The sequence below is a fragment of the Phalaenopsis equestris genome, unplaced genomic scaffold (assembly GCF_001263595.1).
Source record: "Phalaenopsis equestris unplaced genomic scaffold, ASM126359v1 Scaffold000024, whole genome shotgun sequence".
In the NCBI taxonomy this organism is placed as follows: Eukaryota; Viridiplantae; Streptophyta; class Magnoliopsida; order Asparagales; family Orchidaceae; genus Phalaenopsis; species Phalaenopsis equestris.
The window spans coordinates 504,284-520,783 of record NW_018164466.1 but is presented as its reverse complement, the minus strand read 5'-3'; the positions used below and the strand labels follow the sequence as shown (position 1 = coordinate 520,783).

Below are 16,500 nucleotides of genomic sequence, written 5' to 3'. Positions count from 1 at the left end.
TTCTTATTTATAATATCATATTTATAAATAAGATGTACCTTAAAAATTCATATATTAAATACATTTAAATAAATTAAGTGCATTTACATCCAACAAGTTTTAAATAGAAGTATAGGCGCACCTTTCTAGCTAAAAAATATAATACAAGATCCTGACGACACATGGAAAAAAGATTTGTACGATGAACAAAATCGTCCTGCAGAATATCAAGCAAATTGTTATCAGAGTTTTGGTATTATGCAGAGAAAATCATGGGGAGAAGAGCTTCCGAAAATAGATGGATAGATTTTCAGAAGTGAAATTGTGAGAGCAAATGAGAGAAATTTATTAAGGCTCATTTAATACAAATTAGATAAAAAATTATATCTATTTAAGATAAGGATCTGTTTGAGATCACTTTTTGTTTTTTTGTTTTGTTTTTTTAGTCTGTTTTATTTTTGTTTTGTTTTTTGTTTTATATTTCTAGAACACGTGTTTGGTACTGTCATGATTTATCTGTTTTTAAAAACAAAAAATATAAAACATGTTTGGTTGGATATTTTCTAATTTTGTTCAAAAGATCAACTTATAATTTTTAAAAAAATATCACAAGTTCTAATTGTGTAAATATGTCATCCTCATATATATATATATGTATATGTATATATATATATATGTACATATACATATATATATATGTATATGTATATATATATGTACATATATATATGTATATATATATGTACATATACATATATATATATGTATATGTATATATATATGTACATATATATATGTATATATATATGTACATATACATATATATATATGTACATATACATATATATATATGTACATATACATATATATATATGTACATATACATATATATATATGTACATATACATATATATATACATACATATATATATATATATATACATATATACATATACATACATATATATATATATATATATAAGAAAATCAGTATTTGTCAGAGGCCCAAATACCGATTTCCCATGCGCTAAACATTCGAGAACTTGACGCCGGAGATTTACAGTGAACCCCGCCAACCTACAAAAAAAAAAAATAAAATCATGATGATTTTACACTTAAATAGCACTTTCTATGTCCAGTATTAACGCAAATGACCGTTTAACCCAAAATAAAATAAATCAAACATTACATTGGTAATATTGTAAGATGCAAACATAAAAAAATTACAAGCTAATTAGTAAACTCAGTTGTGTGTGTGGCTCTAGATTTCTCTAGCGACACGGTCTCGAAATAGTGCCATGTACTGCAACTGAGATTGTGAAACATTGACTTCAATAAAACAGTGAGGCGGGAGTTGATGTAGATCCTCTTTCTGTATCAACTATAAAATTTTCTTCTCCGTACATCTCAAATAATGTATCACCTTTGGATTGTGATCTTATAAAATTATATAGCGTGCAACAAACAGTAACAATAAATCATAGGGAGACATTCTATTAAGGATTAAAAATTTTGCTTTTAGAACCCTAAAGCATTGCTCAATAACATTTCTTAAAGAAGAATGCCTATAATTAAAGTGTTCTTGTTTTTGAGGTTTAGCGCTCTCTTGGTAATCACACAAATGATACATTGTTCCTCTGTATGGTTTTAGGAATCCTAACATATTAACATATCCTGAATCAACGAGATAATATTTTCTTATTTTCGAAAAACACTTGTATATACATAATTCACTATAAATATTATTTATTAATTACATAATTTGGTAAGGATAAAATTAACATACCATGAAGTGGCATTGAAAAATTTAATTGAGGATTTTAAATACATTCTAAAAATATTCTCACATCATTTGCTGTTTCCTTCCAACCCGACAACATATTTGTAAACATCATGTCAAATTCACATCATACCATTTTGGGTTGACTCTTTTTGCTTTCCTCGATACGAAATTTGATCTTTCAGAGGTAGCTGTGCAGGAACATGTGTTCCATCAATTACGCCTATACAGTTCTATTCATAAAACTTACATAAATTAATATTCATAACTCCAAAAAGAAAAATTAAATTTTTAAAATTTTACGTACTTGATAGTACTTTGGATTATACTGGATCTCAGGAGGAATCATCTCAAATAATGGTGGAATAATAATCTCAGTTCTTAAGTGAAACTATTTTCATAGTCATTCTGAAATGACGTGAGATTGTCTCCAATAAATACTTAAACCATTCAACAACCACTTTAGGCGTGGATTATGCGATAAAATAAATATAAAAATTGCAAGTTTTTCATCTATGGTCAGCCATTTTGAGTCCTTTATAAAACTTTCACGCTTCAACAAGGTAGATAAATTAATGAAAATTTGAGGTTCCACTATAATTTTCAAAGCAGTGAGATAGATGTACTCGCAACATTTCAATTACATGCTCACTTTGAAATTTGATATTGGGTCCATATAATGTTTACCTATATTACGAATTGATAAACAATGTAAATCAAACAATATGAAAATTTGAGAAATAAACTTTGTACGAGTTGTACGAGAAATCTTGAAGATAGAAAACCACAATACTCTTATTTCCAAGAGAAAAAGTAGTTCTCTCGTAGAACAATTCATATGAACATTAGCAATGCATCAACACATCCATTACAAGTTTTTAAAATCATAAGCATGCATCATAATCATAACATAAGCTGATAAAATGTTCGACAACAATAATGAAAGTGAAAAACAAGGAAACTTGACACATTTAAAATGCAAACACATAAGCTAAGGAGGCCTCATAGGGTTCATCATGATGAGCAAGTCATTTCAAATTAATAATCCAACATTTCCTTCTGTTATTATGTATCTGAAGAAACATCTTCATCCATATTGCATCTTCCTGGATGTAAACATTTCGAGTAATTAATGCCATCTAGATCTTCCATTGAATTCAGAAACTTCATACATTTGACCAACAAAAATTCAGAGCTCACATTAGAAGATCCAGTTGAGGTGCATAAATTATTCTCTATCATATCAACCATTCTTTTTGAACTCTCTCTTAAATTGAAGTGTAGAGACAATCACATTTGAAATTGTTGTCTTCTTGCACATTGAACTGGTAATTTTCCTTTATTCTTCTCCTCCAAAGGTTTTGTTTCAGTTACTCCAATCTCACATTCTTCCTCAACGTTTGAAGAGATTCTGGCGGAAGGATGTTGCAGAGTTCCCGTTGTAGTTGTCTCACCATAAATACGATAGAGAGATTCGTACATTCAACAACTTTTTTTCGAAATATTATTGCACTTTTATTGACCTATATATAAGTAAATGAATATTATGATTAACAAAAATGGGTGAATAATAAAATATAAATTTTGGATTAAATATAATATGAAATAACTACTTTATATAATTTGACCCATACATCTTGAGATGCAATCACTTGACGTTTGGTTACGTTATAACCAATTCCAATCTCTTTCAATAAGCTAGAAAGTTCTCTCCAATGAGTTCTAAGCTTATTGAACATATTTCTCAGGTGTTCTTGTTTGTATTTTCTTTTTGTAAATGATTCAAGTCCCTGCATAATGCGTGTCCATGCAGCTGGACCGAAAGTTGTTGTTTGCCTATTTACATTAATGACTTCAATCTCCATTAGTTGAATGAAGATTTGTTCATATCTATCTGACCAAACTGCCTCTCCACTTATTTCAATTACATCACTCATATTCATTGTTCTACTTAATACATGACAAAGAAATGTCAAATTTCATTTATATAACATCTTCTACCATCTAGCTTGAATTCTACTAATAACATCCCCATCTATATATTAAACATAAATTACTAAAGAATATAATAATATAGTTGTATCATAAATTAACATTTTAAATGTGTTTAATACATATTTATGCAATAATCTAATAAATCATACATATGACATAAATAACATATAAACTAATATATATTATAAAATATATTGTATCTATTTTATAAAAAATTAACATATACTAAATACACATTAATAAAGAATTAGAATGACATATTTATGTCATAAAATATAACTTTAAATTGTTTTAATATAAGATTATGCCAAATTCGATAATTTATCTGTATGGCATCAATAACATATAAAAATCAATGCATAATATGATACACACTATATTATATTATTTGTATGGAATGTATAAACATGTGTCTAGGTGGTGGTAAGAATTAGCATAAAAGTAAAAACATCACATTTAATGACTTCTTAAAGTAACTCTAGAGCATGTAAGCTGAAGTTAAATCATTAATAATCTTGCTTGTCAATTGTAAAGAAGCTTCAACTTCCCAAAGTGTTCATTTCCCTTGCTTCTAAGCTACATTTTTAAAAGTTTTCAAAGTAAACAAACAAGCCCCAAGTTATATGCTTCTCATATCTTCGTAACTATCCCTCTTACAAATACAATAATATACTCTTCGAATCTAACCAACTCACAAAGCCCAAAAACGTGGCATTTACATACATAGCACCCAACTCCTATATACTTACATCTTTAACACCTAAACATTACTCTTTGCATTAATACCACCCAAATCACTCATGTCACATGAAATATATCACCATTTTTTCTTTTGAAAAGTGAAATGCGCCTTTGCATGCATAGAAAAGGTGTCATATATGTGAAAATTCAAGTTTAGGTATCATATATGTATATACATAAGAATTAAGTGGTATTATGTAAATTACCCAAAAAAATGAGAAGCAAATTTTAAATAAGAAAACTGTTCAGTTTAATAAAATGTTCCTAAGAAACTAGAGGAGATAGATGAAAAAACCCTGCCAAAATAAAAAAGAGTAAAGAAAAAAAATTATATTGAGCTACCATGTCGCAAGAATGCATCCATTCCATCTATTCAGGCTTGAATGAATTTGTTATATCATTTACATAAATGACAAATACATTGCAGCTTGGTTTGCCTTGAGATTCCTGAACTCTTGTTAAAGAGGCAAAAAAGTAGCTTGCCTTCAGGAGACAAGGGTGTTAATAGTTTTATTTCTATTGCTATTTAGTGAAAGACCAGACGGAAGGTGAATCTGAGTCTCTTGAGAAAAGACTTCCAATATTAGCATTTCTAGGAGTCATGTTTTTAGCTCGCTGAGGATCATCCAAAACAGATTGATTTATATGTTGTTTCCTAGGCAAACATTTAATATCCTAATGAGTCAGATATTGGATGTTCAAAGTTACTGGTTGACAAATCTTCCTAGAAAATCATTATAGAAGGCAAGTCCCTCCCCAATGTTTCAACTACTTACTGAAAATAATAGAGGTATTATTGATCCCGATACCTCTAGGAGAGTAAAAAATCTTATAAGGTTCCATAGACTGCAATTTTTTTCCAATTTTGGAACCATTGGTGGAGCACAAAAACATAGGTATGTTAGGAAGATGAGAAAGTTCAATTACACCTCTAACAACGACAACAACAAAATATGGTTCCTATATAAGGAGAATGGACTGCTCATGTTTTGCTAGATTACCCTCAATTTATACATATGAATTTGGAGATATAGGATTCTGCTTGTTTTGTTACATTTATGTATGCAGGTTGAACATGGGATTAAAGGATTGGGAGAAAATGAAAAACATTAGTTCCGTGACTATGGAGGTTTGGATGATTAGGGATGATTTCAGTTTGATTACATGCCAAAATGTATAGGAAGGTGGCAGAAAAGCTAACTAAGCTGTAATCCCGAAGGTGAAGGGCACGGTGTCAGCGAGCAACGGCCGAAGGAGAAGGGTGCGGCGTTGGCGAGCGTGGCGTCCGTGACCTAACGCGAGAGTTTCGAGCAAGAGGGAGAGCCACAATTGCGAGAGAGAAGGGGGCATCACGAGGGAGACATGATAGGCTAGGAGTGACTGTTCCCATTCTTTTAAAACAACATAAAACACGTTTTTGCTGTTTTAGAAATTAAAAAATATTAGTGTTTAAACAGAAAAGAAAAAAATAGAAATAAAATTAAAAATACATAACCAAACACTATTTCTTTGTTTGTTTCTTATTTTTTGTTTTTAGAAACAAAAAACAAGAAACAATAATTGATTCCAAATAGCCCCCAATATATTAAGAAAATTATAAGATCAGTACGTGCCATTATACCAGACAGTCGAGATACTATTTCAAACCCCTTCAGGCCAGAAACCCTACGCTATCGGATTTCCGAACTATATACAGATTAACATTATCTTTTAATCATTAAAATTATTTCGTTAGATTATTATTATTAAATTCTACAAAAGAAAATCAAGATAGAAATATTACATTGTAATGCATAAAGGAGAAATTAATTCACATTTTTACTGAACAATTATGATTTTCTAACATTTTTTAAATAATAATTTTTAAATAAAAAAATGCGGGTAGAATCTGGACATAATACAAATAATTTTAGAAAAAAATAGATAATATTTACACTTACAATGAGAGAAAACAATGAAGAATATTGGTCAAGATAAAAAATGACAAGCAAAATAACATTAGAAAAATATATTTTGAGAGAAAATTGACATTAATGAAAAGAAGATGAAAGGAGATAGAGAGAAATATTTATGTGAAGAAGCAAAAATGTGTGGAGGGAAGGATGAGTGTGAAGTGGGTAGAAGGAGATCAGAGGTATTTATATGAATTTTAGAGAGAGTAAAACACTTTGGATGGAGCTGTTTTTCACAAGAATTGCCTTTAAGGCGGCGTTTTTTCCCATGATTCTGGTCTCACATACTCTCCATGAGGAAAATGTGGAGGGGTTTTTTGGAAAAAATACCCCCATTTAGGGCGTTTTATTAAATATCCCCTTACGCTAAAACTCCATCTCAAAATTTTTTTTGGGCGCTCCATCTATGAAAATACAAAATTTATGTGCTCCTTTTTTATCATTTGGCCCTTTTTTAATATCAAATCGGGTCTGTTAAAGGTATCCATGAATTGTTATATTTGTATGTATAAAAATAATTTTACAATCATATATGACACCATTTTAATTTATTAAAGCTTCATAGATTATCATTTTTTATTACATTTTATTTTTGTGCATGTTTAAACCATGCTGATGAATATTTTCTATATTATTTTCAAAAAATTTTAGTGTCTCATTTTGCATGTATTTTAGATCAAAGTTTATTTTGATTTCATCATGCAAATGATTTTTCTTACCTTTTCTCTGAGAAGATGCCTTTTCTCTTTTCCTTTTATTTTTGAATAAATATCTAAGATCCTTATAGTTTTTAAACTTCTAGGAATTTGTTTCGTGCTGTTAATTTTTTATTGCTTTGAATTGATGTGCTCTGTTTTGGAGCACTGGTCCAATGGCATATTAATGGTTGCACCATTGGAGATCGTTGGTCGGTAATTTGCCGCTATTTTTCCATTGTTACTTGAAAATTCATGATTTCTTCTATTTTGTTATGCATACAAAGATATACGGCTGATAAAAATATGCAATTTTGGTTCCAAGCGGCCTTATAAAAAGCTTGGGTTGGGCTTTATTCCTCACTCTTCATTTGGCACTATTAAGTGTTGCATGAAATGTTAGATGCTTTATTTTTCCATTCTAGTTATATAACATAAAATTGCGCTCAGGTGTCTGGGAGGGCTGAGTATACCGACGATACCGCTTCACCCCCAAATACTCTTCATGCTGCTTTAGTGCTGAGCAAAAAGGCTCATGCACGCATAGTGTCCATTGATGATACACTCGCTAGATCATCACCTGGTTTTGCAGGGTTGTTCTTAGCAAAAGATATTCCTGGTAGCAATAAAATTGGCCCCGTTGTCCACGATGAAGAAGTGTTTGCTTCAGAAACTGTTACTTGTGTCGGCCAGGTAAATTTGCAATCCTGTTTTGATAATGTAAGTTTTTTTGTGATGCTTCTGTACTATTCTTGTACATAATGCTTCCAGGTTATTGGAATTGTTGTGGCCAATACACAAGGAAATGCTAAAGCTGCGTCGAAAAAAGTAGTGATCGAGTACGAGGAATTGCCTCCAATTCTCTCTATTAGGGATGCTATTAAACATGAAAGTTTCTTTCCAAACAGCAAGAAGTGTCTGATAAGAGGAGATGTTGAATGGTGCTTCCAATCAAAACAATGTGACAAAGTCATAGAAGGGGAAGTTCAAGTAGGAGGACAGGAACATTTTTATTTGGAGCCGCACTGCAGTCTGATTTGGCCTGTTGATGGCGGAAATGAAGTTCATATGATTTCTTCCACTCAAGTAGGTAGAACATACTTGGGCAGAATGTTCTCTAGCGGCGCTTTTAATCATCTGTTGATAATTTTGCGCAGTTAATTTTAAATTATTATTAAGTATTTAAATTTAGGGGTCAAAATTTTCAGTATATTATATGCTCTTAAAGATTTTAATAAAAATATAGAGGTGTTGAGCGCCGCCCCCGGCCATCCCTGATTTTACATCTGATTCTGCATTTGGTAGGCCAGTAAGTTAATTTTTAATCAGGGAGGCATACAAAAGGTGTACCAATGCATGAGCTCCGATTAATACAGAGTTTTTTGTGTAAGGTTGCTTTTTCTTCTTCTTCTTCTTTTTTTATATTTTTATTTTGGGTGTATTGGCAGAAATACTATTTAAAACTTAAGTTCTTCTGATCACACTAGAAACTTTGTTTGTCAATTTTCTTCTGGTAAACTCTGTTGCTATAGGGTTTATTTCCAAGTTGTAAAGTTTTATGGCTTTAGAGTGTTATGGTTTCTTTTATTCTATCATGGGTGGGTAAAATATGACCTTCCATTATAAACTTTGCATTTTTCTTCGTTGTATAAACTGGAGTCACTAAATGATGCAGGCATCTGCTTCATAACGTTTGTATACTTGCATTAGTCATTTATAAATGTATGTCGCAGTATCTTTAACGATGTATACATCTTTTATCTAACCATAATTCCATTTTTAGAAAAAATTTGTAATGATTCTTTTCTCGTCCTTCAGGCTCCTCAAAAGCACCTGGCCACCGTTGCTCGTGTTCTCGGTCTTCCATTTTCAAAAGTTGTTTGCAAGACGAAACGCATTGGTGGCGGGTTTGGAGGGAAGGAAACAAGATCTGCATTCATCGCTGCTGCAGCTTGTGTACCCTCTTATCTTTTAAACAGGCCTGTTAAAATTACATTGGACCGGGATGTCGACATGATGATTACTGGTCAACGACATAGCTTTCTTGGAAAGTATAAGGTACTGATAGCTTCATATTCTGAATGTTCTCCGGTACTTATGTTACAGAAATTTACATACACACCACATATCTAACATCCAAAGTTTGATATTAATACTTATAATAGTTTAGTGTCCTAAATCTATGAATGAAAAGGTGTAGTTTAATTTTAAACTATGTAACACCGATACTTCTAAAAATGTGCTGTACCTGTGTCAAACACGTATCGGACATTGATACTTGTCATACACACCCTGACACTACAAAATATTTGTCTGGATTTTTTTCAAGCCCGAACATGTTGATGTCACACCTCAACACCGCATTGGACATGACTACAACACGATTTCGAGAAAATGAGACACAAGAATTAGAAAATTATAGTATGTACATCCTTAATTATACCTTATAGTCGAAATCGCCCCATCTCTCGTAATGTTGAAATTCTCTCTAACATCACCAAAATTGAGCATTGAAGGTGCATTAATTTTCGTCGAAGCCGAGCATTAGTAATTCCCGCTTTGTAATCATAGGATTTTTTAAATTTTAGTTGATAAATTGTTTTATAAGTTGGATAAAATTTTTTTGAAACATATTATATCAAATTTTAAAAATCAATTTTCATAAGCATGTTGTTTTATAATATAAATTAAATTTATGATGTTTTTAATGAAGAATAATGGAAAAATATATATTTTATATTAATAATTAATTAAATATAAAACCGTGTCCATGTCGCTTCGTGTTCTATTTTTTTCAATCATGTCTTGTCCCTGTATTGTGTTATGTCGTATCCGTGTTCTTGCTTTATAGCTTTTAAAAAGATAGCGATCGTGGTATTTTTGATGTGATGTTAAAGATTTGAGTGATATACATATAAATATGAATGTTTAGGTGTAAGATATGTAAATACATAATAATTATGCGGTATGTATGTAAATGCCCCTTCATGTTATTCTAATTCTCTAGACATAAAGTTCTATGCTAAAAATGATTAGGCTGCGCTGAACTTAAGTAGAGTTTCATGATATTAGTGATCTTTTTTGCTTGAATCGGTCTTTCAGTTTCACTATAATAACAAACATTTATATTTTTCAACAGTTATCATTGCAGAATTTGAATCTTACACATTTCTAAAATTTATCAAACATATTGCTTTATAGATGCTCAAACCTTGCTGACCATACATGAAACCATTGAATAGCGAAGCTCGTATTTCTCTTAAATTTCAGAGGCTGTGAAAGTTTATTCTCAGTGATATCATGTGTGAAGAAAGAGACAAGAATTCATGCATATTCTAAATCTATAGTTTTCCATGTTTGTAGCTTTGAATTAAATAAATTAAAAACCAAGATAAGTTGAATGTTTAATATTCGTGACTTATGTAAACTCGTTGTTATTCAACTTTAATAACGGCTACCAGCATTTATGACTAAATTAACTTCAAATATTCATCATATTTGGAAAACTCCACTTGGCGTGCTATAATAATCATAATATGTTTCAATCTATACCCCTCACTTTTATTTATAGGTGTAGTTTTTCTTCATTTAAACGAGTTTTTTTATTAAATAAAGCGCAGGTTGGCTTCACAAATTCTGGGAAGATTCTTGCATTAGACCTTGAGCTCTATAACAATGCTGGAAATTCGCTTGACCTATCAGCTGCGGTCCTCGAGCGTGCTATGTTCCACTCAGACAATGTATATGCCATACCTCATATGAGGGTTACAGGGCAGGTTTGTTATACCAATTTTCCAAGTAATACAGCTTTCCGTGGCTTTGGCGGGCCACAAGGTATGATAATTGCGGAGAATTGGATTCAACGTGTTGCCATGGAGCTTCAAAGATGTCCTGAAGAGATAAGGGTATGGTGCATTTATTTTCATGTCATTATTCTTTTAATTAAATGGTTGTTGCTATTGTTTTAAAAATTGGAATGGACTGGCCAGTTTGACCGGTTCCACCTTAAAACTGTTTGGTTCAAGCTCAAATTCATTTTTGCGCATAATTGAGATTTGTCGGCGATAAAAAGTTGGGGTAGTTGTGAGTCGCTCGTAGGAAGCTGTCGTCGTCAGAATCGAAGAAAATACGTTTTAATTTACATATAGTTTTAAGTGTAGAAAAATATGAAATCAAACATACCTCATAATTTTCACAGTTTAAATGAAAGAGCACTCTACCTCAAACCCTGTATCTATTCCGAGGGATAAACACAAGACTTGAGGATGAGACTCGATCAAATAAACTAAGAAATATATGACGTCCGTTTGGTCTATGAAACCGTTTTATTTGCCGACAAATTCCTCTATTTAATATGAAAAATTAAATAGGGTTTATTTTAAACTGGGTTTGGAAAAACTTCCTATAAGAGCAAGCTCCTATAGTTAATTACATCTTAAATGACCGAAGTCACTTAAGAATACTCTCGATGAAAATCAGGAAAAATTATCTTCAAGAACTTTAAAAAGATGAAACTTTTCAACAAAATCGGACAAAGATGTGTGAAAGGGGAATGACTAAAATTTGGAACATTTATTACATAATCCAAAAAAAGAACTAGGGGATGCCACAGATCCAGAGGAGATCCTTGGTGACTTCCTACTCTACCCTATGGTTTGGCTTCAGTTTCGAGGAGAAATATTCAAGTGTTTTATCCTGTCAATTTTATCTATTTAGGGCTTACATTCATGTGAAACGATCACACAAATAGCCTAGAAGATGTGAGGATTTAGGTCGTAACGAACGACAACCTCAGAATTCTAAAACGAGTTAGGACTTAGATCGTACACAAGAGCTTATACAAATGCCTAAAGAAAATGTTGATGATTTATGTTGCGCTAGGCGAACAACCTCGAAATCCTATATATTGTTGTTTTAATTTCTAGGAAAAGAATGATTTAGCTGGGGAAGACATGTTCTGCTGTTGAAGATGGTCGTGCTGCCCACCGCGCTAGTTCCAAGCTCCTTGTCGTGACGAGTTTAAGTTTTCTAGGGTGTCAGGTTATAATGTCAAATCCAACGGCCCTATGGTTGTAGTTCTTCAGATATTTTATAGGGAACAGGTTGAAGTTGTATATTGTATAGCATAACAGTAGAATATGTAACACAAGACAAGCGGTAGCGTATGCAATAAAGAAAACAGTACAAGATGCGGTGTAACGAAAAGTAAAATGTACAACAGAAAAGTGATTATAAGAGAATAACATGTTGTAAACATAAAATAAATCTGTATACCGGAGAGATTCGCTGTTGATTTGTATACCTGGGAGATTCGCTGTTCCTTAGGTGTAATTGATGCAACAGGTACAAACAACAAAACTTGAGGAAACAAACTGAAATGTTTTATATGAACGAAAACAAAGAAATTTCACCCAGAAAACTCGGGAAAGAACGGTTAAAACCCGTATGAGGAAATCGACAAGCGATAAATCGATGAAAATTGATGAAAATCGTAGAAACCATGAGAAAATCCCGAAAGAGGACCATGAGTGCTTTGTCCAAAGGTTTCGATAAAACATATATAAAAGTCCGAAAAGAGGGGACTGCAAGCACTCGGATAGGGCTAGGCTCAACTATATATTATTACTCGAGGGTCGTCGAGGGCTACTCGGTTACCCGGATGTATAAAGCCCGCCACTCAACTAGAAGGGTGTCCTATCGAACCTAACTCAGGAGGGTACTCCTTAGCCTAAACAGGTGATCAACAGGTGGACAATCGATGTTTAAAATGTATTTGAAATTTATATTTTCAGCATGCACATATGTTTCAAGCATGCAAAAGGTGGGCTGTATCAATTTTGTTTGTAGCGAAAAATGTATTTTTGTTTTAGAAAAAGAAGTGTATCTGTTCTTATTAAATTTGTTTTTATCAATTTTGAAAAGTAGTTGTCCACGAGTCGATCGCGCTGTCGGACATAAGACTACCAACAACCTAAGAAGGTTCGGGTTAACTCCCGCTAGTATTGTGTCGGGGAATGATATTGTCATCCTACAGCTCACCGGGTTTCTGAATTGGATCCTGATGGGTTCCTGAATCGGATCCCGATGTCGTAGGATGACATATCATTCAGCTCTATCTCCGGCGGCGTGTCTTTGTCATCATCGCCTTAACCCCCAACATAAAACTGACTTAATTGCAACATTGCTTGATGGTTTCACGTATGACAAAAGGTTATACGTGAATACTTATGTATCAAGCAAAAGACTATACGTTGACACTTATGTATCGGACAAGCATCAAAAAATCGAACCAAGAAGCAAGGAAAAAAGGAACAAAAGTGGGGTGAGAGAGAGAAGACACCGATTCACCTAAAACACCGAAAAGACGGAGGATGAATCGACTTTCAAAACTCGTAACGAAAAGACCTGAGAAGGTAGGGCCCAAGGTCCTTGAATCAATTCAGAAGGATTTCATTTTCTCGCTCTATTAGAATTGGATCAACCCAAGGAGGGTGTCATTTCCAAATCCTGTTTCGAACGAGTCGAAACGGGCCTGAACCGACACGACGATCACCCACAAATGATCTCCCCTACATCGGTGTCAATCCTCCAAAAATATCTTCCATGAGCTCAATTTAATTCAACTAAATGTTCTCCCAAATAGGACTTGAAAATCCTCCAAATTCCATGAATTGAACAAAAGGAAAGTGACCCGGGGAAGACTACCATTAACACCTCCAAACTTATGCCAAAATTAAGATTTTTCAACTCCCAAATTACTCAATAGCTTCATATATCAAATAAACATAGAAACTTCCAATAAAGCCACATAAATGCTCACGGTCGGGGTCAATAGAAAAGGGGACAGCCACCAAGGCTCTCGGCCAAGACGATAAACAGGGTCCAGAAAGTAAAGGGTCACGGGTAAGGCCAACAAAAGCATAGCCGAACTCCAAACTAGCTTACAGACAAACAAAACTCCATACAGGAAGGTCACGACCACAGATGGCAAGGAGGAGCCCAACACAACACAAACCAACGGGTGGAGGACAAGGAAGCAGCAAACCTCCACCTTTTAATCTCACGGTTAGAGGGTAAAAGGAACGCCAACCCAAGCATTGTCAAAGTATTTTTGATATGCATACATAAGAGAGTGAATGGACAAGCTTTCATAAATCATCCCAAACCGGCTCTAATTTCCTCAAGCAAGACTCAAGAAATATGCTCAATTCATTTTGAATCACCTCACTCAATAGATAATGCATATAGATGTATTTTTGGATGACAAACTTGATTCATCAATAAAATTCGAGTCATTCAAGCCCAACAAGAAGGACCAAATCAAATTGAGCACCCTCAATAGGTCTCACGGGTAGGAGTAGGAAACCACCCGACAACTCTCGAATAAGGACGACACAAACCACAAACCAGGCCTTACCCGACACCCCTTGAATAAGGACGACACAAACCACAAACCAGGCCTTCGGGTAAGGGCTTAAAAATGAGTCAAACTGAGCTCCTCAACTAAGGCCAAAAACCACAGTCAACAAATGGCCGAAACCGAGTCCAACACAAGCCAAAACCGAGCCCAGCAGGGGCCAAAGCCAATCCAAATGACCTACCAACAAGCTCACAGGTAGGACTAAGAACAAACCAAATCAAGCCTCCAAGCAACTTACTTCTCTGTTGGGAGCAGAACAAGACAAAACCGAGCCCCAAATAGGGGTTAAAGCGAATGAAACTGAACCCTCCCACAGCTCTTGAGCAGGGGCAGGAAAAAACACCCAAAACAGGCTCTCGGGTAGGAGCTAAGGCAAGCAAACCGAACTCCCAACCAGGGCCAGAGGACAAACTTTCGAGGCTACTAAATGGAACTCAAATCATTAGGACAAAGCCTCAATCAAGACTAAAGCCAAAAGCCTCAATGAAATCAATATCTTGTGCCTGAAAAGTGCAAACCGAGTACCAACAAGAACCAAACCGAGCCGCAACTAAGGCTAAAAAAACCAGGCCACAACGAAGGCTAGAAAATATCTTCGCGCCCTCAAAACATCAAAATATAGGGTCACCACATGTTTCAAATAAAAAACAACTATAAAACTTCTCCAAATCAAGATAAATTTCTTCACTGTACGCGCTTTTAAGCCAAAAATGATCATAAAATGCCAAAACCGAGCCCTTAGCAGGGATTAAAGCAAATAAAACCGCACCCTCCCACAACTCTTGAGCAGAGGCAGAAACAAACACCAAAAACAAGCTCTCAGATAGGAGCTAAGACCAGCAAACCGAATCCCCAAACAAAGCCAAACCGGACCCTTCAAGGCCCAAAAGTAAAGTTCGAGCAATTAGGGCAATGCTTCAACAAAAACCAAAAGCCTAGTCTCAACAAAAATTAAAACTCCAGCCACCTTAAGGTAAAACCGAGCCATCCAAAGCCAAGGAACAACCCATGGAGCCAATATACATCCTAAATAAGATCAACAACATAGAGAGCATATTTGGGCCACCAACCTAACTATTCCAAGCATGAAACAATTTCCAACAGATATTTGAGCAGGGAAGATGCCTCACGAGGAGCTAAACCAAGCCCTCAAAACAAATTACAGAGCTTTCCAAATTAAATAAATTTTCTCATAGCATGCATTTCAAGTAAGGGAAAGCCACAAGAGCTAAACCGAGCCATATACATGTATAAAAAGTAAAGCGAACTCTCTAGCATTCATTTTAAGCAAGAGTGATAGTAACAAAAAGCTTTCCAGTGCATTCCAACATGTATTCCAGAGAAGCAAATCTCATTTCAAGGCTACATCCATAATACTTCCAAATATTTCAAGCAGAAAAGGGGAAAGCAACTAATAACGTGCTCTGCTTTTATCGATTCAAACAAATAACCATAACTGGCCCCTAGAACATGCTCACATTTCCATTTCTAGATGCTTGAGTAACAAATATTTCAAAAATATAGGTGCAATATCACCCTAGCATGCTATACCATCCACAGCACCAAGCTCAAGGGCTCGGCAGAGGGAAAACCGAAAAGAAGCAAGACACAGGAGGGAGGAGGGGGGAAGAAGGTACCTCTTTGCAGCAAAAAACAACACAGAAATTTTAAAAAACACTCCTCAACTTCAATCCTTCCTCCAACAGTAAGAGGAAGCCAACCCAATTACAAAGAAGCTAAAGAAGCAAGTGAGAAAAAAAAATAGCAGAGTTTTCCCTCCCTTTCGGAGATTTTTTTTGCCCGCTAAAACGCTCTAAGTAGAGCTTAATAAAGACGGGAGAAGGAGAAGGAGCGATCGAAAGATCGTATACGGTTCGAGGAATCGAACGGAGCAGACGCTCCATGCGGGCGTCTCGAGAAACAGAGGGAAAGATCCTC

The 16,500-nt window shown here is 34.2% G+C and overlaps 1 protein-coding gene across 1 annotated transcript in view; it reads left to right on the top strand.

Moving 5' to 3' along the window:
* Nucleotides 1-16,500, top strand: part of LOC110018507 (xanthine dehydrogenase-like) — a 56,336-nt gene that overhangs the window by 18,135 nt on the left and 21,701 nt on the right. Inside the window, exons 5-8 of the mRNA XM_020715843.1 lie at nucleotides 7,593-7,835; nucleotides 7,914-8,228; nucleotides 8,961-9,200; nucleotides 10,763-11,047. Coding sequence (XP_020571502.1) covers nucleotides 7,593-7,835; nucleotides 7,914-8,228; nucleotides 8,961-9,200; nucleotides 10,763-11,047 — 1,083 coding nt within the window. The remainder of the gene's footprint in view (nucleotides 1-7,592; nucleotides 7,836-7,913; nucleotides 8,229-8,960; nucleotides 9,201-10,762; nucleotides 11,048-16,500) is intronic.